This window comes from Physeter macrocephalus, chromosome 1, assembly GCF_002837175.3.
Source record: "Physeter macrocephalus isolate SW-GA chromosome 1, ASM283717v5, whole genome shotgun sequence".
NCBI classification, from domain to species: Eukaryota; Metazoa; Chordata; class Mammalia; order Artiodactyla; family Physeteridae; genus Physeter; species Physeter macrocephalus.
The window spans coordinates 42,017,895-42,044,187 of NC_041214.2; the positions used below are offsets into that span (position 1 = coordinate 42,017,895).

Below are 26,293 nucleotides of genomic sequence, written 5' to 3' on the forward strand. Positions count from 1 at the left end.
TCTGTGCTTTCTCATCCAGAGTCTCCACAGGGTACACCGTCGGGATGGCTGCAGCAGTTGACTGCTAGATGACTGGCATCCTGTTTCCATCCTGAGTTCCCTCAGGGCTCACCATTGGGGAGGCTGTAATGTGATGTCTTGATGGCTGCAACATCCTTTGTTTACTTATATGGCAGGTTGCAGTCTTAGTTCACATAACAAATAGTAAATATTTTGGGACGGGGCACATCCTTTACCCCACAGTTCAGAGGGTAATCACCACTTAAACACCAACCAGCTGTGTTTATTCAGACCATATGAACAAGGCTGAAGCTGCAACACTGTTGATGCAGGTCAGGATCTCTGGGAAGCAGGTCAGGATCTCTGGGAAGTGGGTCTGAGATGGAGATTGCAGGAAGTTTTTAGGGAATCCTCTTAGGCTCAACACTTGTATAAAGGGAGAGAAGGAAGGAAGGAGCAGAGGAAGAAACTGGGCTGCAATGAAGTTGCAACAAGATATTTTGCCCACTGCAGCTACACCACCAGCTAAAGCTGTGTGTCCTTCAGGGTTGGACAGGGAGACCTCCTGTTACACACCCATATTGACCCATCATTGAATGCAGGCTGCTCTGGGAAAGGGGCGTGATCTTGATCAAGGTCACTTCCTTCAGCTGAGGGCAATGCCAGAAAGGACTGAGGGCTAAGAAGTGAGGGCTCTGGGCTGGCATACTCCCAGCCACCGCACACTTAACCCATTTTTTTTTTTTAATTTATTTATTTTTGACTGCATTGGGTCTTCGCTGCTGCACGCGGGCTCTCTCTAGTTGCGGCGAGCGGGGACCACTCCTCGCTGCGGTGTGTGGACTTCTCATTGCGGTGGCCCCCCTTGTTGCGGAGCATGGGCTCTAGGGGCACAGGCTTCAGTAGTTGTGACATGCAGGCTCAGTAGTTGTGGCTCACAGGCTCTAGAGCGCAGGCTCAGGAATTGCGGCACACGGGCCTAGCCGCTCCACTGCATGTGGGATCCTCCCAGACCAGGGCTCGAACCCGCGTCCCCTGCACTGGTAGGCGGACTCCCAACCACTGCACCACCAGGGAAGCCCGAGACTTAACCCTTTTAATTCTGAGGGGGCATCTGGATGTGTAGCACAGCATCACTACAATTCTGCCAGCAGAATCATTCAGCGTTTTCATTTCCCATCACGGAAGCAAGGCTTAGTTCATGAACAAATGACCATTTGCATTGCAACCTTTAAAAGAATATTCTATACATTTTGAAAATAATTTTATATATATTTTATATATATATAATCCATATTGAATGAACTGAGTTACAGACATTTTTCTTAATCAAGTAGAGCTACGATCCAGTCCCATGTCTTTTGGCAGATATTTTTCCCTATCTAAAGATCTGTGATTATTCTGTGTTAATTATATTTAAGATTAGTTACATGATATGAGTTCAGTGATGTGAAAAAAAGAGAAGAAAGAAACACTAGAACAAAATAAAAAAATAAATCCACCAAAATGTTAAATTATTTCTGGGAGATGGTATTATGAAAGAGGTTCATTTTCTGCTTTATATTGTTTACACTTCTAAATTTTGTAAAATGTACATGTATTATTTTTTAATATTCAAGGAATAATTGTGTATATGTTATGTAGTTGCAAATGAGTTAGTAAAAAAATAAATGCAGTAAAAATTTAGAAGGAAATGCATGAAATTGTTATTGAAAACAACCAGGCATTCTTTATTTCTTTATTTTTCTTTATTTTCAAAAACTTCCATAATGGGTTTACATTGACTTCATTTTCCGTTTTGGGGGGAAATTTTTGTCATTTTATAAATTGCAAAAACTATGAAGCTTCTAATGTCACCTCATTAAATATGAGTTTTCCCTTGGTTACTCATAGATATTTTCTATCAAGTTAAAGAAAATTCCTTCCTTCTATTACTTGCTTATTACAAAGTTATTTTTTAAAAAAGAATATTTATGGAGTTATGTTTTAAAAATCAGTGTTTACTGAGATAATGACATGGGTTTTCTTCTTTATAAATCCGATGAATTATATAATGATTTCCTAAAATGGAACCATCCTTGGAATAAATCCCAATAAGCATGGTATATTTTCTTTTAATACACTTCTATATTCAGTTTACTAATGTATTGTTTAGGATTTTAACATGTATATTCAAAGTGGTATATGGTTATCTTTTTGTATTATACTCACCTAGTTTTGGTATCAGACTTTTCTGGACTTGTAGATTGAATTCAGAAATTTTCAGCCTTTTTTTTCTCCAAAGCTTTAAAAGAATTATTTGTTCCTCCTCCTACAGTGTTGGTGGGAATGTAAATTGGTGCGACCACTATGGAGAACAGTATGGAGGTTCTTAAAAAACTAAAAATAGAGTTACTGTATGATCCAACAATCTCACTCTTGGGTATATATCTGGAAAAGACGAAAATTCTAATTTGAAAAGATATGTGCACCCCAATGTTCATAACAGCACTATTTATAATAGTCAAGACATGAAGCAACCTAAATGTCCATCAACAGATGAATGAATAAAGAAGATGTGGTATAATATACTATGGAATATTACTCAGCCATAAAAAATAATGAAATACCGGGGCTTCCCTGGTGGCGCAGTGGTTGCGCGTCCGCCTGCCGATGCAGGGGAACTGGGTTCGCGCCCCGGTCTGGGAGGATCCCACATGCCGCGGAGCGGCTGGGCCCGTGAGCCATGGCCGCTGAGCCTGCACGTCCGGAAAAAAAAAAAAAGAAAAAAAAAATAATAATAATGAAATACTGCCATTTGCAGCAACATGGATGGACCTAGAGATTATCATGCTACGTGAAGTAAGACAGAGAAAGACAAATATCATATGATACCACTTATATGTGGAATTTTTAAAAAGGATACAAATAAACTTATTTACAAAACAAAAATAAACTCACAAACGTAGGAAACAAACTTATGATTACCACAGGGGAAGTGGGGGGAGGGATAAGTTGGGAATTTGGGATTAACAGATACACACTACTATATAAATAGATAAACAACAAGGACCCACTGTATAGCACAAGAAACTACATTTAATATCTTGTAATAATCTATCATGGAAAAGAATCTAAAAAAGATAATATATATATATATCTGAATCACTTTGCTGTACACCTGAAACATTGTAAATCAATTATGCTTCAATAAAAAAAATTACTTGTTCCTTTAAGGCTTGATAACACTGACCTTAAAAAACATCTGAAATAGCCTTTAGTGGGGGTGATAAGCAGTATGAACGAAATGGTCTCTTTCTCTACTTCCTTCCATGGTTATTGGTCTACTCAAGGTTTTACCACTTTCTGGACCTATTTTGGGAATTAACTACCCTCCCCAAAGTATTCATTTAATCTGGAAAACTATGCTGATAGATTTTTGCACAAAGTAATCTCATCATTTTAAAAGTCTTCTCAATTTTTGGTCCTTTTAAAAATCTTAACATTGTTGATATTGTCTCTATTTTTCCTTGAATACAATTGCCAGAAGTTTAACACTTTTATCTTCCTTTGGTTTTATTGATCATATATTTTCTAAACTTTCTTTTCCATTTCATTTATTTCTTTCACTTGTATATCCTTCTGGTTGACTCTTATTTGGTTTTCTCTTAGAGCAAGCCATAGTTATGGAGGTGACCGTACAGGTTTATCCTGTGTCTGAGAGACCCTTTCATACAGGACTATGATTTAACAGGGCACATGGCTGCCCAACTAGAGACTGTATTCCCAGCTTTGTCTACAGCTCAGTGTGGCTGACATAGTCTGAGGAAAAGTGAAGTGGGCTTCTGCCTACCTTCTACTTTCCCTTTTTCTTCTCTTCTTCCCATTCTCTATATTCCAACCCTCCAGGACTTCTTTGAGTTCTTCCAAGACACTGAGCTCCCTTCTGACCAAGGTTCTCACACCTTTTATTTGCTCTCAGGAATGTTCTTCCCTCTGCCACTTATTAATAACTCTTCCTCCTTCAGGTTTTAACCCTGAGTCATTCATTTTAAGCAATTGATGCCTCACCCCTAACCACCCCGACTCTAAGGAATCTGGTCAGGTCCCACTGCTACATGGTCCAATTCCTTTATTTGTTGTGAAATATTTTTTACATTCAAAAATATAATATCTGTAATACATATAATATGAAAATATTCTTAAAAATCCCCATACACCCCAAATCTAGTTTAACAAAACAGAATTTTACTACTTCCATGTAATAAGGCACATGGTAACCCAGCTAGACACTATGTTTTCCAATCTCTGCAATTTGCTGTAGTCATATGATTATGGGTAGTTTTGTAGCACATACATTTCCCTAGATGGTATATTACTTAGTTTTGCATGTGTGTGAATATTATTAAAATGTTGCCATGTTGTCAGTGCTCATCTTTATTGTTTTTGTACTTAGCATTGTGTTTTTGAGATCTTTCTGTGCCAACAGGTAGGGGCACCATTTCATTCATTTTCCAATTATTCTCACTAAGGCTAGTTTAATGGAATTTTAACATCCTATGTCATGACTATACAACCATTTATGCATTTCTTTTTTGTTTATGGACATTTGGCTTGTTTCTAGTTATACACACAAACACACTTGTGTTTCAAGTGTATTTCATATGTATATTTTATGTGTTTGTAATTATATGAAAATTATGAATTTCACTGTCAAGACTATTTTTTTTTTTAATGAGTTGTTCCCAACTCTATTTTTGATTTTTTTTTTTTTTTTTTCATTTGGGAGCTACCAACCCAGGACCATTTTAAATTCATTCCTTTGCCTGGGAGATTTTCGATCACCAAAGTGGAATGATTTTCAGTCCCAATCTTGCATGAGGGTTAAATCATGATTAAAACTTTTCAAGGAAACCTTTTTTTTTTTTCCTTCCACTTAGAGCCAAGACAAAGACACATACATTTCTCTGACATTTCCCTTTGAGGGATTATTTTTTAAGATTATAAAATTCCTGTTGTTTGATTTGGAATATCTCACCCATAATTAGATTTCTCCACAGAGAAGGGATTTGGCTTATTGACTGTCATAAATCTCTAATCTGGTCCATTTTGTAGTTAGCATTGTAATTCCATCCATCATTTTCATACCGACTGACATTGCATAAGCAGCCTGCTGGCCTTTCCTACCACATTCCTCACTATCTTAAAACTCTGGCAGTTTTCCAATTTAAATATATGTAAAAATTACACCCTGATCGATTATTACATTTTCAGATGCTACTTATAAGACTTCTGTGCAGACAAAAAAAAACTGAATACATGAAGATGTAACCTTAACTTTTAGTAGTACAATTAAATGTGCTTTGTTCAATCGAGTTTCCAAAAAAAAAGTACCCCTTTTGATCTTCTACGTTGTGTTTTTTTGTTAATCTGTTTTTATTGATTCAGGTCTATAGTAATATATTCTATTTTAAACATTCTTTCAAAGTTTGAAGCAAAAGGTTAGCAATGAAAAAACATGTAACATCAGATTAGACTTTTGCCATGAATAAAACATCCTATTTTCTGGTCATTAAAAACATCCCAGTGTGGACTGAGAATGGGGGGTGTGAATTAAAGCCCTTGAAACACCTGGAGATCAGGCTGAGAGGGGCAATGACTATGACACATGCATCTATGTGACACTTAACACCAAGCAGCATTTGAACATTGATTTAAGTCATTAAAGGACTTGGGCTACATGTGGAAGTAGAGAATTTAGACCAATCTGGCTTTACAGACTGGCTCTACTCCTAACTAGCCATGTGGTCATGTGACACGATATTAGACCTTTCAGTTTTCTCCTCTGTAAATGGAGGATAATAATGCTTATCTCACTGAGTATTTATGAAGATTAATTGAAATCAGTTAATACTGAGGATCTAGAACAGGGCCTGGCACACACTGGCCATCAATAATAGTTACATGGCTTCCCCAGTGTAGCAACCAAACCAAATCATTTTTATGAAGAGGAATCAAACAGTCTTCAAAGTACTACAGAGGTTTGATGATGAAGCTTAAATAAGTTTTTAATTTTTATATTTTGCAATTATTGTCATATATATAGAATTTATTAAGCATAAAATTATATGTTCACCAACTGACCAAATAAACACTAAATGTTTCTTCATTTCATAGAGTCAATTTATATATTTATCTTCGGCAGTAGGCCTTTGGAAAGAAAATAAAATAGCCGAATTCTTACCTAATTTTACTAAAATAGAGTCCAATTGGATTAAAAATTTAAATGTTTAAAATAAAAAAATGAAGACATAAACATGTTGGAAGAAAGCAGACATAGATTTTTTAAAATAATTTTTGAGTGAAGACAGTTTGGTTATGCAGGACATAAAGTCTAGACACCAAAAATTTATAGACGATAAGTCTGACAACATAAAAAATGTAAAATTTTTATACAGCATAAATAAAAATCCAAGGTCAAGTAACAAAAGGGGAACATTGTCAATAGCATATGTGATAAGAAAATGGTAACTAATATACAAACAGCTCATGCAAATAAAAAGTACCAACTTAATTTCAAAATTGACAAAAATAATATGAATAGACTTCATAAGAATCAATGCAATTGGACAATAATATTTAAGTGAATGCTTATCCACACTCATCATTTAAAAAATGCAACTTCAAACAATGTTATGGCATCTTTCATCTTTCATCTATTAAAATGTTAGGCTACTCTTATTTTATATTTCATAATTTTGATGTCTGTGGTAAAGTAGGCACATCCACTCAATGTTGCTGGGAGTGTAAGTTGCTGGAATTAAATTTGGAATATGTATACCAAAATTTGAAATGTACATATCCACTCCTAGTAATTTATTTACTGAATATCTTGGCATACCAATGCACAGCTCTATGCATTTAAGAATTTTCATTGCAGGATTATCTACACAGATTTTTAAAAAATCCTGGATAAACCTAAATGTTCATGATAGGGAAATAGTAAAGGAAATAAGACTAGTTAACATGGTATACTCTTAGCTGTAAAAAAGAATGGCAGAGAACTCTAATGTGCAAATTAGAAATGATTTACATCACTTTGAGGTGGAAAAAGTAAAATATAAATAGTTTTTATTGCAAACTTCCATTTATGCAAAGAAATAAATATAAATGTGGATATAGCATATGTATTAGATATTTTTCTGGAAAAAATTGAGAAAAAAAGTTGAAAGTAGAATTAGAGATATGAACATGGAGCAGCAAGAAGGAAGGAGTAAGATTTTTTTGCTTAATGCTTTCCTGAACTATTTGAAAGTTTCTCTGTGCTCTTGTATGTTTTACTTTAATTTTAAAAAATAATGATATTAATATGATGATAAAAATAAATAAATTGTAAGGAACTAAAATTAAATTAAATGTCATTAGGAGCAAGCAAATAATTTTAGGTGTTGAAAAACATGTACTATGTGCTCTTAAGAAGGAACTGCCAAAATGACATTCTTGGGGTCAAATGATACATTCATTGATGCTTAATGAGTTTTATTTTCCCCCAGACAAAGCCAAAGGAAGATCAAGAACAGGGACCCACTTTGATTCAGCCCGGAGACGGAGCCGAGCGGTCCTTTATCACATCTCTGGCCACCTGCAAAGAAGAGAAAAGAACAAATTGAAAATAAATAATGTAGGTGGTGTGTGTGTACACAGTGAATGCTAGACTTTCCCTTGGTGGCAGTGTTTGATTCACAAAAGAAAGCCTCCAATTATGCATTTATTGGCTTTGCTAGATTTTTTTTCCACTTTGGTTTGTGCTTTCCTATAAAAAACAAACAGAAAAGGTCAGCAGTCACAAGGCCTTTCTGTAATAAAAATGATTAATCATAGTGTTATCTCAGCATATAATATTATTTCAGTCAGTACAATATGGTACTAGGGACACTGCAAATGGGACTGGTTACATTTTATGAACAAGTTATATTACACATCCATAGTTTGTTGGTTAAAATTTCTCAAATTTAATTTTAGCTCCATCTATTTTGCACTTTATCTAATTTCACTGAATGCTTTCACCCAGGGGAACCATGAACAAATCAAAGTCATTACTTTATTTGGAAAATTTACGTTTTATGCAACACAGAGTTGGAAATTTCACACCTTGGAACTGGGTTGGAAGTGACATGCCATATATTATATGTTTTTTTTTTAAAGTCGCACTCTTAGTAAATTATGGTAGGGCTCCTCTCTGAAACCTGGTGGTTATCTGTCACCTGTGCCTGTAAAAGGTGACTCTGTAGTGTTTTAAGTGACACACGTCCTCCAGGATTTCACAGTTAATTTTATCATTAGTTCTGAGAACTAAGAGACTTCACTCGGAGATCCAGAACTCTGTCTGTTTGGTTGTAGATATTCAAAGATGATTTTTCAAATGATGGTAGTGTCATTAATCTGCCTTGCGGAATCTCCAGAACATACAACTTTGGGGGTATGTGTGACTATGGGCAGCAGACATCAAGACTCAGAGTCTAACTTGCCAATGACTTTAGAAAAAGTCATATCAAACAACCATTGCTGTTTTGGAATTGATCTCAGATCCCGAGGTTCTGGGAGTAAAGGACACAGGAAAGTCTTTGGCATCTCGTTGTACACAGAGAGCTTGAGACTACCTAATCTGACATACGGATGCTTTGCTAAAGCAGTCATGCATCAGACACACAAAGTATCCACTTACCTGATTTTAGTGAGCAAAGATGCACGAGCCCATGTGTAGAGCACGATCTGACATGAAAGGGCTGCCAACCTGGTTGTGCTTCAGTGGGATTCCCCTCTGGAAGCCAGACAAGCTATTTCCATCTGTTTGTGCTCCAGGACCATCACCCATGCTGGTGCTGATCTGCCACGCAGCGCTGTTAAGAGTCACATTCTGTTTAGTTTGTCTTGGCTTAATATAAAGATTTTCTAGGGACACCCGTATGTCACATTGGTTTCCTGAGAGTCCAGGGATAGACTTCAAACCGTGCACACCACTAGATCTCTGAATCCTTCCCCTGGTTCCTCGTTATACCTGCCTTCAGTTACCAAGTCAGCCTTAGTGACAGTAAACAAGTTCTAGGAAGAAACAAAGGTAACCACACCTGGGGTTGATTCTATGCAAGCCAGCCAGGAAAACACCTAAACAAATATTAGCCTGAGATTCTGTAATGCTGAAAGTTGACACTCTTCTAGCATTTAGTCCAGAGTCATTTAAATGTACCAAGTATTAATGAGCTTAAAAATGCATTCACAGAACATGCTGTTTTTCTCCTTTTGATTCAACAAAGTACAGAACAGTACTTAAAAATCTTATTTAAAAAATCATAACTCCCACCCCTTGGCTAATTTGCTAAATTGCATTTATTTAAGAAGTACAAATATCAGGGTGGAGCATTAAAATAATACATGGTAAGGAAGGGTGTTAAATCAGCACAGTGAATCTGACAATACAGGTAACATGTTATTTCTGAAAAGGAAATGTGGAATCAGGACTGGCCTTGTTCACCATCTCTTTTCAAGGAGAACAGGGCAGAATGACTAAAAGACAACAGAAAGAGAGAAGAGGGAAGAGGAAACAATGATCTGAATGGTTTACTGGCTAGACAATCAGTCTTTGGGGAATTCTGGATATATTAACATTCATGTGCTCAAAAAAAAGACTTCTTAATGTTTTTGTAGCTCTTTGCTATTTACAAATTCTTTTTGCTGTTATCATATCATTTGATCCTTACAGCAAGCCATTACTAGATATGATTTTTATTCGTTCCAATTTAAAGATGGAAAAGAACAACTTATTTGAGATCTCAAAAGTAGAACCAGGGCTTCCCTGGTGGCGCAGTGGTTGAGAGTCCGCCTGCCGATGCAGGGGACAGGGGTTCGTACCCCGGTCCGGGAAGATCCCACATGCCGCGGAGCGGCTGGGCCCGTGAGCCATGGACGCTGAGCCTGCGCGTCCGGAGCCTGTGCTCCGCGACGGGAGAGGCCACAACAGTGAGAGGCCCGTGTTCGGCAAAAAAAAAAAAAAAAAAAAAAAAAAAAAAGTAGAACCAGCAGATGTGGGACCTATCCATGAATCTTCTGACTCAAAGCCACGGTGCTTCTGCCCCTACGTTGCTGCGTCTCTGATACAATTCTGTGGAATAGGAATGTATGATTCAATTCAGAGCAAATTAGTTCATCAGGCCATTAGCAAGCTCTGAGAATCAGGATGTAACACCCTTTAATCCTGGCTCTAACTTTGCCACATGGTACCTCTTGGAAAAGGTTTTTAATTTCTGGTTTCCTTGATTTGTTACTCTGTCTATTACATGATATTGGGATGATGCAAATGTCTTCAACCCAAAGATCACATGGGAGCTTTGGGAGCTTGAAGGGACAGTGCTTTAGATGCCCACATATTACCAACAGGATATCGTGCTGGTAGTCATCTAAGGCATATGCTACCTTGCAATTACTCAGCATAATGACTGTAGAAACATTTTTCCATCCCTTTGTTTATTTGGATGTTAATTTCAAAGACATGTTGCAAAAAGAGTTTAGGAAACAGTTACCTTGATTAGGCTTTGGCTTTAACTACTCTGTTTCAGTAATACATAGGGTAGAGGTTAAACTACTCAAACACCATTGGTACTAAACAATAGGCTTGAAAATTAATAAATAATATATATAACTAAAATTGAGGATAGTTGATTGTATTATTCTTTAGGCAAACTTCATAGGTTTCAGTGTTATAAATAATCTGCCTTTTCCCCCTTACTTGCTAAAAGTACACTTTCCAATCGTAAGAAATTTTCTTCCATTCAAAAGGTTTTTGATAAAACTTTACAAATAGAGAAGCAGGAAGGAAGGACATCTCTTTTTTTCCCTCAGGTGATTGTCAGGATGTATGCGGAATTTGAATGAAAAACCTTTTAAAATTTAAGTCTAATCTGAGATGTATTGGATTCTCAGTATATTTTAAAATAACTTAAATAATATATTTTAAGTAGCCTATAAAAATGAAATAGTGTGATTTATTTTCTGATTTGTAGAGATAACTATTACATTGCTGACCTTTTTCATCGGCATCACTAATGCTTCATATAATCAACATAATTCAATAAAAAAATACTTTACTTCTTGAGTTTTCCCAACCTTCACTCCTAGAGCTGGCTTCTCCCTCAAATAAAGTAAACATTCTATTTCTGTAACATGATAGAAAAAGACTTATTTGGATAAAAATTGAGATATTCTTCCATGGCTTTTGGTTATGTGTTATCGTAGTAAATATTTGAAAAAAAAATTGTATTGGAATCCGTCATGTCCTATTGTAAATAGAAGTGCTTGTCAACCTTGAGATTTATACTTATGGACCCCAACTCTCTCTTCTCCAATGCACCAGCCTCAGCTTTGATGAGAAGCCCAACAGGGGTTACTTTCTTCTTCCTTCCTCAGTTTTATGTCATAATCCACCTTTGGAACCTGTTCCTAGAAACCAGAGAATGAGGCAAAGGAGGCAGGTCAAGTCAGGTAATTGAATGGAGCATAGACACGGTGGCAGATGGGCATCAAAGAACCATCTGGAAGGAGTGAAGCAGGCCCTCCCTCACCACAAAATCCTGGCTTTATGAGGTGCCCTGTGGGATGAGTGAGACTATTAACAGGAGGTAGAAACATGTGTTGTAAATGCCTACCAAGGAGAGATGCAAGATAGGAGAGGCATTCATATTAAGGTAGCAGAAATATTTGGGTACTGAGGGTCACCACTAAAGAGCTCCTGATTGCTCTGAACCTTTCTTGAATTTCCAAGTACTTTAGGAATCCCTGGACATATCACATTAATTTGCCCTTCCTTCAATGCCGGAAACAAGAAAACACACTGCGACCTGCAAGTAACAGGTATTCAGGAACTTTGAACTGTTCTGTTCATTCAACGTAACTTTCAAATTTAAGTTTCCATTACCTATCTTGTATTTCTCATTAATTGAGGGCAAAGCAAGGTCTACAAGTATCTGGTCATAGACTGTCAAATTGCCACATACGCTATTGTTGGGCCTCCCTTTGTCTCACAGCAATAAAGAGAATTGTTCCTCAATTTGGACTGCTTTCAAAGTGAAGTGCTTTTGAAGTTATAAAAACTCCAGCTATTCTTCTGCATTTAATCAGCTGCACAGTGAACATTGCCTTTCTCCTCCCATGACTTGAATAATAACTGTTAAGTAACTGTTTCTTGCTTTGCCATCTTAACAAGGGCTAGCCAGTGCCAGAATAAATCTGTGTCCATCAAGGTTATGAGATTTGGGTTCCCAGCTGGAAACTTCACCAACAACCATAATACAAAATGCAAGTAGTCAGCACAACCTGCTTATAGTTTGAAAGACATGTTAACAGCTATTTACAATTGAATTGATCATATAGCGCTAACCTTTTGAGAAAAAAAAATGGTACCTTTGCTGTTATTAGAAGTATTTCAGGCCCAATATATTCTTTAGATAATGACTGTCATCTCAAAACTATAAGTTTACGGAATGTCCCCATGACAGTAGGAACATAACTGTATCTTTGTGTTTATAATTTATGTAGGCTTATACTTGCAACTTTGGATGTTTCTAGGTGACATTTTAGGTAGTGATCTTTTTATTCTTCATGAACAAAATCTGGATTAGTCACTTATTAACACTGGTGACTACACTCTGCATATTCCTGTCACTTATAACAAAGATCTCTGCATGATTTTAACATACTTAAAAGTCTACTTTTTGCATCACCAACTTCTAAAAGTCACTTGTAAGATGTATTGACATTGTTGGGAGATTGGGATTGGCATATATACACTAATAAGTATAAAATGGATAACTAATAAGAACCTGCTGTATAAAAAAATAAATAAAATTCTAAAATTCAAAAAAAAAGATGTATTGACATTGTATGTATAAATAATTCTCCCCATGTGTTTAAGGCTGTGTGTTCCTTATTTCTAATGTTGTGTTTCTCCCTTCTCTCCTTTTTGTCTTTATCCACAGAATGTTTTTGTAGATAAACCAGCATTTCCGGAGTATAAAGTTTCTGATGCAAAAAAGTCCAAATTCATACTTTTGCATTTTAGCACTTTCAAAGCCGGCTGGGACTGGCTTATTCTGTTGGCGACGTTTTATGTTGCCGTGACCGTACCTTACAACGTTTGCTTTATTGGCAATGATGACCTATCGACAACTCGGAGCACAACAGTCAGTGACATTGCAGTGGAGATTCTTTTTATTATAGGTAAGAACCCACGGCTGTTTTCCTCGGAGATTTGCATAGGGGAAGTAAGTGTGTTCCAGATTTTTCTAACATGAATTTGAACTAAGATCCATTTGCATGGGCATGACTCAGCCTCTGATGCAAATTTTGGAGAAGCACATATTTGGATTTCTGAAAATTGCCTCTTCCAGCTTTCTCACTGTTTCTTTGTTCAAACAGATCTAAACCGATGTTTTTTGTTTCTATCCTTATTTCATCAAAAGTGGGTTGAAAAAGACTTAATGGCTGTTTTGTTTGGACTCTTAACTTCTATTATGATCTTACCTGTATAGGGTCAGCGATGAGGGTTGGCAAGAACCTGTCAGTGGCGTTCTGATAATGGTCCCGTCTTGGGCATGTTTCTTCATGCCCATCGTGCTTTTCCGGCAGTTGATGGTGGTTGCCATAGGTGGCCTAGTTGCAGAAGCAATGGATTACATAAACCTTCCAGTCAATCAGGAGAAACCCTGAGTATCTGATTTTAATGAAAGGAGAGGCCCCAAGGGATGTTTGCTAAGAATATTTATCTCTAGAATATTTGGAATCTCAGTTGAAGCTGCATCTGCTCCATGCTTGTAAGCCTTCTCCTATTTTCCTGTCTCTTAAAACTTTGTCTTGTTTAGACCAAAGCCCAACTCTTGCTTGCTCATTCTAGTTGTCCATGAAGGCTCAGATTGACCCCCATGTGGAGTTTCTGACCACCATTAGCAATCTGATTCCTCCGTCTTTACCTGGTCATGGTGATGTAGGGTAACATCCTTTTCGTAAAGATGAGAGAAAGTTTCGAAAATGTTTTCAAGCAGTAGGTGAACAAGGGAATGAAAAAATGGACCCTAAAGGTTCAAAGAAAAGGAAATAAGTGAGGCAGATCAAAAAGATGGTTTCAATGGCAGTGGTACTTTTTTCTCTGTGGAGCTGGTACAGCTTTGGATTCTCCAACTGAAGGTCTCACGTGTTTGCTCTGGAAGAGTTTGTATGTTCTTGATGTGGCTTTGGCATCACCGTTAACATTGTACTTCCTGGACACATCCCTCAGACCTATGCTAGGACCCCAACTCCCACCCCAAAGGTGATGGCTGTAGTATGTTTAGGCCACTAGATGGCAATGTTGTCTAGTTAGGTAGCTTGGTAAGGCTGCAAACTCAAGGAAGTTTATCTTTAACCTTTTTTTTAACTTAAACTATTCTTTATTGGAAAACTATAACCATAAGGGATATTAAATCACAGTTAAATGGCAAGTAACAACATTCCAGTTTGAGAAAGAATTTAAAATGTAAACTGTACAAGAGGCTTTTCAAGATGGCAGTGTAGGAAAAGCCTGAACTCACCTCCTCCCATGGAAACAGCAAATACACAGCTGTATATGGAACAATTTCCTCTGAAAAAGACCTGAAAACTAGCTGAACAGATCCTTCACAACAAAGGATGAAAGGACCACATGAAGAAGGTAGGAGAGGCAAAGATTTGGTCTCACCAAAAACCCCACTACTTATGTGGCAACCCACGACTGGAAGGATATCACATGTATGGAACTTCTTCCTGAGTTGTGAGAGGGTTCATGCCCAACATCAGGACCCCAACCCTTGAGATCTGCACCTGAGAGACAAGCCCCTCAAACATCTGACTTTGAAAGCCAATGGGTCTTACATCCAGAAGTCTCAAAGGGCTATAGGGAACAGAGATTCCACTCTTAAAGGGCTCACTCACAGACTTACTCACCATGGGACCAAGTGTTCAAGCAGCAGTTTGAAAAGTGCCTAGACCGTATGTGAAGGAGATGTATTAGCTAATATTAACATGTCAGCTGGAGGGGCAGAAGCTGGTGGGGGCTCTCTCCAGAGACTGAGGGGCTAGTGGGTGCCAGTTTTGTGCTCCTTCTATTTAGCTAGTGTTGATGGGCATACCCCACCCCACTAAAGCCACTAGTGCATACTCCTTGATTGCCTTGCTCTGGTGGCCAGGGAAACTTGTGTTTCTGGGCCCCATGGGGTTGAAACAACCAGAGAGACAGTTCTCGGCAGGCCATCAACCCTAGAGCATAACACAGCACACTGAACATGCTCCAGATCTTCCTGTGAAAAAAAGGTCTATTTTCTTATTCTAGAGCTTCAGCCTGAAGGGCAGGCTTCAGGTTTACTACACATCTACGGACTAAGAAGGTGCCCTCAGGGAACACAGGCTGGGGATGCCTTCTCTGTGCTCTTCCTTGGCCATACTACATCTCACCAGTACTTCCCAGTGAAGAGCTTATAGACTCACCTGGAACCCTGATATTTGCAATTTTCCTCAGGGGGACACCTCCAAATTGCCTGGTCTAGAGGCCAGTAGGGTTTACAACTGAAGTCTCAGAGGACTGTATATATTTGCATACTTTAAAAGCTGCTGCCTGAGGATCTGACTTCCAATCAGCCTGAAACTAGGTACTAACTGAGATCCTCCCTTTGGAACATTGAGAAGTATTGACACACCCTCAACAACTGGGATCTATCAAGAGCCAATCAGGCTGCTTAGACAATCACAAAAGTTCGAGAGACAACTAAGAGCCAGGGCAAGGTTGAACAACAAGGTTCATCTCCTACAAAGGCCTCTCCTTCAGGACTGAAAGGAGAATGCATAGAAACAAACACAGAGAGTCAGGCAAAATGAGGAAACATAGGAATATGTTCCAAACGAAAGAACAAGATAAAAACCCAGGAAAAAAAAAAAAAAAACAACCTTAGTGAAATAGAAATAGTAATCAACTAGGTAAAGAGTTCAAAAGAATGGTCATGAAGATCGTCACCAAACTCAGAAAAGAATGGATAAACATAGTGAGAACTTTAACAAAGAGATAGAAAATGTAAGAAGGCACATGACTGAAGAATATAATAGTTGAACTGGAAAATACACTAGAGGGATTCAACAGCAGACTAATTGAAGCAGGAGAAAGAATCGGTGATCTGGAAGACAGGGTAGTGGAACTCACCCAAAGAGAAAAGCAAAAAAGAGAAAAAGAAAAAAAAGAATTGCGGCACTATTTACAATAGCCAGGGCATGGAAGCAACCTAAATGTCCATCAACAGATGAATAGATAAAGATGTGGTACATATATACAATGGAATATTACTCAGCCATAAAAAGGGATGAAATTGGGTCATTTGTAGAGATGTGGATGGACCTAGAGTCTGTCATACAGACTGAAGTAAGTCAGAAAGAAAAAAACAAATATCATATATTAGCACATATATGTGGAATCTAGAAAAATGGTAGAGATGAACCTATTTGCTGGGCAGGAGTAGAGACGCAGACATAGAAAACGAACATGTGGACATGGGGGGAAGGGGAGTGGAACGAATTGGGAGATTAGGATTGGCATATACATACTACCATGTGTAAAATTGATAGCTAGTGGGAACCTGCTGTATAGCCCAGGGAGCTCAGCTCAGTGCTCTGTGATGACCTAGATAGGTGGGATGTGGGTGTTGGGAGGGAGTTCCAAGAGGGAGGGGATATAGATATACACATAACTGATTCACTTCATTGTACAGCAGAAATTAAAACAACACTGTAAAGCAAGTATACCTAAATAAATAAATAAGTGGAAATAGCTTAAGCGATCTATGGGACAACATCAATTAAAATAACATTTGCATTATAGAGGGTTCAGAAGGAGAAGAAAAAGAGAAAGGGGCAGAAAACTTATTTGAAGAAATAATGGCTAAAAACTTTAGTAACTGGGGAAGGAAACAGACATCCAGATTCAGATCCAGAGAATTCCAAAAAGATGAACCCCAAAAAATCCATACCAAGGCACATTATAATTAAAATGTCAAAAGTTAAAGAGAGAATGTTAAAAGCAGCAAGAGTAAAATGACTTGTGCACAGGGGCAGCCCCATAAGATTATAAGCAGATTTTTTTAGGAGAAACTTTGCAGGCCAGAGGGCAGTAACACAATATATTCAAAGTGCTGAAAGGGGAAAACTTCCAACCAAGAGTAATCTACCCAGTGAGATTGTCATCCAGAATCAAAGGAGAGAAAAACAATTTTCCAGACAAGCCAAAGCTAAAGTTCACACCAGTAAAATGACTTTATAAGAAATGTTAAAGGGACCTCTAAAGGTACTAATTAGTAACAAAAAAAAATGAAAGTAAAAATTTTATCAGTAAAGGTAAATATAGTAAAGGTAGTATTTAGGCATTTATAAAGCTGTTAAGAAGATTAAAAGATAAAAGTAGTAAAAATAGCTATATGTACAATAATTAAGGAAAACACAAAATAAAAAATGTAAATTATGACATCAAAAAGAGAAAACATGGAGGGGTAGTAAAAATATAGAGTTTTAGAATGTACTCAAACTTACCTTGCTATCAACTTAAAATAGGCAGTTATTTATATATAGGCTGTCATATGTGAGTATTGTGGTAATCACAAAACAAAAGCCTGTAGTAGATACCCAATAGATAATGAGAAAGGAATCTAACCATAACAGCAAAGAAAACCACCAAAACACAAGGGAGGAGAACAAGAGAAGAAGAAACAAACAGAGAAGAACTACAAAACAGTCAAAAATCAATTAACAAAACAGCAATAAGTACATACCTATCAATAATTACTTTACATGTTCATGGACTAAATCAAAAGACAGAGTGGCTGAATAGATAGATAAACAAGACCCATCTACATGCTGCCTATAAGAAACTCACTTTAGATGTAAGAACACACACAGACTCAAAGTGAAGGGATGGAAAAGTTGTTTCACACAAATGGAAACCAAAAGAAAGTTGGGGTATCTATACTCAGATAAAATAGACTTTAAAACAAAGATGGTGGGCTTCGCTGGTAGCACAGTGGTTAAGAATCCGCCTGCCAATGCAGGGGACACGGGTTTGTGCCATGATCTGGGAGGATCCCACATGCTGCAGAGCAGCTAAGCCCATGCACCACAGCTACTGAAGCCTGCGCACCTAGAGCCTGTGTTCCACAACAGGAAAAGCCACCGCAATGAGAAGCCTGCACACCGCAGTGAAGAATGGCCCCCACTCGCCACAACTAGAGAAAAAGTCTGCGCACAGCAACAAAGACCCAACACAGCCAAAAATAAATAATAAATAAATAAATAAATAAATTATATATATATATATAATAAAACAAAGATGGTAATAAGAGGCAAAGACAGTTATTACATAATGGGAAAGGGATAAATCCAACAAGATGATGTAACATTTGTAAATATTTATGCACCCAACATTGGAGCACCTGAATATACAAAGCAAATATTAACAGACCCAAAGGGAGAAATAGACAGGAATATGATAATACTAGGGAACTTTAATATCCCACATACCTAAATGGATAGATCATTCAGAAGAAAATCAATAAGGAAGCATTGGCCTTAACACATTAGATCAGATGCAATGAATACATATATACAGGACATTCCATCCAAGAGTAGCAGAATACACATTCTTCTCAAGTGCACATGCAATATTTTCCAGGAGAGATCATATGTTAGGCCACATAACAAGTCTCAATAAATTAAAGAAGATTGAAGTCATATGAAGCCTCTTCTTCTGACCACATGGTATGAAACTAGAAATCAATTACAAGAAAAATACTGGGAAAATCTCAAATATGTGGAGATTAAACAAATGCTACTGAACAAGAAAAGGGTCAATGAGGCAATCAAAGTGAAATTTTAAAATACCTTGAGACAAATAAAAATGAAAATATAACATACCAGAATCTATTGAATGCAACAAAAACAGTTTCAAGAGGGAAGTTCATAGTGATTCAAGCTTACCTCTAGAAACAGAAGAATCTCAAATAAACAACCTAACTTTACACCCCCAAAAAACTAGAAAAAGAACAAACAAAGCCCAATGTTAGAAAAAGGAGGAAAATAATAAGCATTAGAGAAGAAATAAATGAAGTAGAGACTAAAAAGACAATGAAAAAGATCAATAAAACTAGGAGCTGGGTCTTTGAAAAGATAAGCAAAATTGACCAACCATTAGCTAGATTCAGTAAAAGAAAAAAAGAAGAGAAACTCAAATAAAACCAGAAATGAAACAGGAGAAGATACAACTGATACCAAAGAAATACAAAGGGTCATAAGGGACTACTATGAACAATTATATGCCAAAAAATTGGCTAACCTAGAAGAAATGGGTAAATTTCTAGAAACATACAATCTTCCAAGACTGAATTATGAAGAAATAGAAAACCTGAATAGACAATTAACTAGTAAGGAGATTGAGTCAGTAATCCAACAAACGAAAGGCCAGGACCAAATGGTTTCACTGGTGAATTCTACCAAGCACTCAAAGAAGATTTAATACCTATTCTTCTCAAACTCTTCCCAAAAATTGAACTCATTCTATGAGGCCAGCATTACCCTGATACCAAAACAGACCAGGGCACCACACACAAAAAACAAAGAAAATTATAGACGAATATTCCCTACAAACATAGATGTAAAAATACTCAACAAAATATCAGCAAAGCAAATTCAACAATACATTATAAGGATCATACACCATGACCAAGTGGGATTTATTTCAGGGATGTAAGAACAATTCAACATCTGAAAAACAATCACTGTGATACACCCCATTAACAAAATGAAGGATAAAAATCATATGATGGTCACAACAGATGCAGAAAGAGCATTGGAAAAAAGCTAATATTCATTATGATAAAAACTCTTAACAAAGTGGGTATAGAGGGAATGTACCTCAACCTAATAAAGGCCATATATGATAAGCCCATCATAATATGTTAGCTAAAGCTTTTCCTCTAATATCAGGAACAAAACAAGAAAACCTGCTATTTTTCAACATAACATTAGAAGTCCTAGCCAGAGCAATTAGGCAAGAAAAGGTAATAAAAGTCATCCAAATTGGAAATGAAGATGTAAAACTTTCATTATTTGCACATGACATAATTTTATATATAGAAAATCTTAAAGACCCCAACAAAAAACTATTAGAACTAATAAATTAATCTGGGAAGGTTGTGGGGTACAAAATCAATTTAAAAAAATCTGTTGTATTTTTATACACTAACAGTGAACTATCAGAGAAATTAAGAAAACAATTCCACTTACAATTGCATTAAAAAGAATAAAATACCAAGGAATAAATTTAACCAAGGAGGTAAAAGACCTGTACACTGAAATCTATGAGATGTTGATGTAAGAAATTGAAGACACAAATAAATCAAAAGATATTCTATGCTCAAGAATCAGAAGACTTAATATTGTTTAAATGTCCATATTTCCCAATCAATCTACAGATTCAATACAACCTCTATCAAAATTCCAAGGGCATTTTTCACAGAAAAGAAAATACAATCCTAAAATGTGTACAAAACCACAAAAACCCTGAAGAGCTAAAGCAATCTTGAGTAAAAAGAACAAAGCTAGAGATATAATGCTCCCAGATTTCAAACTATATTACAAAGCCATGGTAATCAAAACAGTATAAAACATAAAACACACATAGATCAATAAGACAGACATGTAGATCAATGGAACAGAATAGAGAGCCCAGAAATAAACTCACACATATATGATCAATTAATTTTCAATAAAGAGGGCAAGAATATTCAATGCACAAAGGACAGTCTCTTCAATAAATGGTGTTAGGAAAACTGGACAACCACATGCAAAAGAATGAAAATAGACTACTATCTTATACCATGTACAAAAATTAACTCAAATTGATTAAAGAGTTGAATGTAAGACCTAAAACCATAAAACTCTTAGAAGAAAACATGGGCAATGAACTCATTGACATCAGTCTTGATAAAGATTTTTTGGATCAGACACCAAAGTCAAGGGCAACAAAAGCAAGAGTAAACAAGTAGGACAAACCAAAAAAATTCTGCACAGTGAAGGAAACCATCAAAAAAATAAAAAATAAAAGGGTGACCTAATGAATGGGAGAAGATATTTGCAAATCATATATCAATAGGAGGTTAATATCCAAAATATATGGAGAACCCATACAACTCAATAATAGAAAAACAAGCAATCTGTTTAAAAATTGAGCAGAGGATATGAACAGACATTTTCCATCACTAGTCATCAGGGAAATGCAAATCAAAACCACACTTGTTAGTATGGTTATTATCAAAAAGACAAGACAAGAAATAACAAGTATTGGTGAGGATGTGGAGAAAAGGGAACCTCATTCACTGTTGGTGGAAATGTAAATTGGTGTAGCCACTATGAAAAACAGTATGGAGCTTCTTCAAAAAATTAAAAATAGAACTACTATAAATCCAGCAATTCCACTTCTTCAGTACTTATCTGAAGAAATCGAAAAGACTAATTCAAAAAGTATGTGCACCTCTATGTTCATTGCAGCATTATTTACAAATATCCAAGATACAGAAACAACCTAAGTTTCCATGGATGGATGAATGGATGAAAAAAGTTGTTGTCTATACAGTCAACCCTCCATATCTGTGGGTTCCACATCTGCAAATTCAACCAACTGTGGATTGAAAACACACGAGAAAAAAAGTTTTTAGAACTTCCCATGAAGCAGAATTTGAATTTGTCACACACCAGCAACCGTTTACATCAAATTTACATTGTACTTACAACTATTTACACAGCATTTACATTATATTAGGTATTGTAAGTAATCTAGAGATGATTTAAAGTATATGTGAGGATGTGTGTAGGCTATATGCAAATACTATGCCATTTTATATGAGACTTGAGCACCCACAGATTTTGGTATCCTTGGGGATCCTGGAATCAATCCCCTACAAATACCAAGGGGCAACTGTTTATACAGTGGAATACTACTCAGCCATTAAAAAAATGAGATATTGCTATTTGCAAAAACATGGCTGGATCTTGAGAGTAGTGCACTATGGAAAACCAAACCAATAGATAGAGAACAGATCAGTGGTTGCCATTGAGGAAGGGAGTATTGGGAGGTGGGCACAATGTGTGAAGGGGTCAAGGTTACAAACTTTCAGTTATAAAATTAAAAGGTCATGGGGATCTAATGTACAGCATGATGAGTACAGTCAATAATACTGTACTGCATATTTGAAAGGTGCTAAGAGAGTAGATCTTAGAAGTTCTTATCACAAGGAAAAATCAGGTGGTGACAGATGGTAACTAGATTTTTTGTGGTGATCATTTCACAATATATACAAATATCAAATCACTATGTTGTGTACCTGAAACTAAGGTAATGTTATATGTCAATTGTACCTCAATTAACAAAGAAGAAAGGGAAAATTGTAGACAAATGGGGTGTGTCCATATGCCAGTCCATTGTTTTTATTTATTTATTTATTTTGATAAGATTCCTTTTTTTTTTTTTAACAGGGGGTCCTTGGTTATCTGTTTTAAATATAGCAGTGTGTACGTGTCAATCCCAACCTCCCAGTCTATCCCTCCCTCCAACCCCTGCCCCCTGGTAACCATAAGTTCATTCTCTTAAGTCCGTGAGTTTGTTTCTGTTTTGTAAATAAGTTCATTTGTATCATTTTTTTTAGATTCCTCATGTAAGCGTGATATCATATGATGTTTGTCTTTCTCTGTCTGACTTACTTCATTTAGTATGACCATCTCCAGGTCTATCCATGTTGCTGCAAATGGCATTATTTCAATCTTTTTAATGCCTGAGTAATGTTCCATTGTATATTTATACCACATCTTTTTTATCCATTCATCTGTTGATGGACACTTAGGTTGCTTCCATGTCTTGGCTATTGTAAACAGTGCTGCAATGAACATTGGGGTGCATGTATCCTTTTTGAACCATGTTTTTCTCTAGACATATGCCCAGGAGTGGGATCGCTAGATCTTATGGTAGCTCTATTTTTAGTTTTTTAAGGAACCTTCATGCTATTCTCCATAGTGGCTGTAACAATTTACATTCTGTTAGTTTTATATCATTTTACTTTGCTAACCTTTGATGCCTTTTGCCACCCAACACAGACATAAATTAGGACTCTAAAACAGCTCCTCATGACCTTGTCAAAATTCTCATGAACTTGGGCAATCATTCAACATACCTAAGCCTGAGTGTCTGCTAAATGAGTATTTATTATCATTATTATTTTTTTCAACTCTATCATAGAGACAAGGTTATATCTTGGAACTTTATTTCCCACTCTTCCTGGTTCTTACATATTGGACATTTCTAGGGCTTAGAAGCCATTTCTAGTACTACCTATTCATTGACAGATGATGACTTGTTTACACTCAGGAGAACTGACACCTGTGAGAAAGATATAAGGTTTTTTTTTTTCTTTCTTTTAGGCTGATTTCCTCTGCTAAACTAATAGTCTGGCTTGCCCCTCTGAGAGTTGCCCCTAAATCTTCTGCTGTTCTTTCTTATTGCCATTTCTACTGTGCTCCAGGCAGCAAGATGTTTTTCTAGGTAAAAATACCCATCTCTTACTAGTTCCATGACAAAAGAATGGAAACTCCACTCCTGTTTTTATTCATTTTAGCTTCTACAAAGATGACTTTATAATTTGGTATTTGGGTTTGCCAACAGTTTAAGTATAACTCCTGCCTGGAATCCCTAGTTAACTGACTTATTTTTATAAGCACTAAAAACTTCTCTGCTCTTTCCTACTGTTATCCTCCTGCTCTTTCTTCTAAATGTAGAGGAGACTAAACTCCTCTACATTTTATTGTAACATATTTGGAAAAATAATTTAAACTAACCTTTCTCAAAGTATGTTTCCCAGAACTTTTATTCTGTGAAATATTTCACAAAGGTGGCCTAAAAATGATCACTGAGAGGGGCTTCCCTGGTGGCGCAGCGGTTGAGAGTCTGCCTGCCGATGCAGGGGATGCGGGTTCGTGCCCCGGTCCGGGGGGATCCCACATGCCGTGGAGCAGCTAAGCCCATGAGCCATGGCCTCTGAGCCTGCGTGTCCGGAGCCTGTGCTCCGCAATGGGAGAGGCCACAACAGTGAGAGGCCCACATACTGCGAAAGAAATCAAAATATAAGGAATAAAAAAATGTATTGCCTCTAACAATGTATTTTTATGATACTAAGACAGTGTTTATACCATTTAAAATTTATAAAATTGGTATGTGCAATAAAACCCATATGTATATTTAACATTGTTTATATTCTATTTATAGAATAGTGTATTCTATTCTCTAAGTTGGCATCTTATAGTCAAATGGGCCAGAATTGTTAAGAAGTAGGTTAACAAGAGGTTTGGGAAGGTTATGTTTTCATATAGCAAAATAAATGATGTTTTTCAAAATATTTTGTTATTTGTACCACTCTATACAAATGAGATTATTTTCTAAATGGGGAAAAATTAAATGTTCCATGAAAAATAAATACATAGTCAAAATGAAAGTTGGGAAGTACCATATCTCTTTAGGAGATTTATAATGTACTTTAGCTTTATAAATCCTCTGAGAAATTCAGTGGTAAAGAAATCTGTTTAACTGTGATTAATCCAGCATCTCCTAAAATTATTTTTACCTCTCAGCTTATTCTTCTCTGACCACTCAGTAACCTTCTTTTGGGAAGACTGACTCAAAAACAATCTTCCCTGATAGGTTCACCATAAAGAAAGCATCTGAGTGGAATTATGCTTGTCAGAATATAAATATGAATGGTGAGCTTGATCTCTCCTAACTACTCTTCCTCTTCAGGTAAATTGTTTGTAAGCCACATTGGTCCTTTAGGATCAATAGAGCACAAGCCTTGTGTAAGTTACAAAGTGGTTATAAGATTACTTTTAGTTTGAAAACCATCATGTATAACTTAGCTGCTGATTCAAAGCCTTACAAACTTAAAATGAGAAGTGACCTACTGGTAATGTATCTAATTCAATCTTTCTTATTTTATAGGTGAGAAACTGAGCCCTAGTGCCCAAAGCCTCATAAATAACAGATGGCAGACTCAGGTCTCCTTGTTGTTAGGTCAGGCTTCTGAAGAGTTTATAATCATGATGCCGTTTTCTGAAAAATTCCACTCAACTTGCTTTTCTTTATTAATAGCAATGAAGCAGAAAATTAGAGAAAGAATACTTTCTTCTCTTTTTCTCCATGAATGAAGAAATTAATAGTTTGAATCTCTGAAATCTTGGTTGTAAAACTTCCCCATTTCCTAACAACCCAAAGAACCCAATTTTGTGCAGGCAACAGTATGCTCAGGCCCAGGGAATTAATGATGAGTAGTCTGAGCCAGGGGGAATTCCCTTCCCCATAGCTGTTTCAGGAGCAGGGGTGAGTATTTGACTGATTCTGTCCTTTAAGAAATAGATTGTTTCTGTGGGGCTTCTTGGAAATCACTTTTCCCCTGAAAAAAAGAAGAGAGACATGTGAGGGAAAAATATTTGTGTCCCTATTCCTTCATTTCCCCCTGTGATGTGTAAATGGAAGATTATGTTGTGTGTGACTACTGCAGTCATCCTTAATTAATAGGAGAGATATAGGAAAGACATGGATGGCAGATCAGGAAGCTGAAACTTTGCACCTCTGGACTCTTTGCCAAGTGATATAATAAAGCTCCTATGATTAGAACCGCTGTTAATTGGATATTCTGTTGCTGATAACTCTCTCACTCTAAAAATAAAAAATAAATTACAACGCTATTATCCATGACCCCTTGTACTGGTCAATTTCAGAAATTCTAAGATATATCTGTTCCAAAGAAATAGAATGCTCTTTCTTCTGACCTGTCATTTCACTGTGAGCCTATCTAGGAGGTGGTTTGCACGTAATTCTTATCTGCTGCTATAACCACAAAGGCTTAGAAGTATAGGCTACGCCATAAATCTATAACTCTGATTGACTTGGTCTCTCTAAGAAGTCCTCAGAAAGCTACAAGGTCAAAGGAAACAAGATATGCAACTGAACTTTCTGTTTACTCTGCATTTACCTTAGTCATAAAAGGACAGTTGACAGTTGTGTGAGATAAAGAGCAATCCTACACTGTGTAGTCCTGTCCAGGTCTGAACATCTAACATCCTCACCCACTACCCACCAGCAAGGCTCCCCAATTATTATGACAATGCCAAACACCCCATGCATATT

The 26,293-nt window shown here is 36.7% G+C and overlaps 1 protein-coding gene across 1 annotated transcript in view; it reads left to right on the forward strand.

Moving 5' to 3' along the window:
• KCNH8 (potassium voltage-gated channel subfamily H member 8) overlaps positions 1–26,293 on the forward strand; it is a 406,549-nt gene that overhangs the window by 211,138 nt on the left and 169,118 nt on the right. Inside the window, exons 4-5 of the mRNA XM_024115187.1 lie at positions 7,533–7,660; positions 13,008–13,248. Of these exons, the coding sequence (XP_023970955.1) occupies positions 7,533–7,660; positions 13,008–13,248 (369 nt within the window). The remainder of the gene's footprint in view (positions 1–7,532; positions 7,661–13,007; positions 13,249–26,293) is intronic.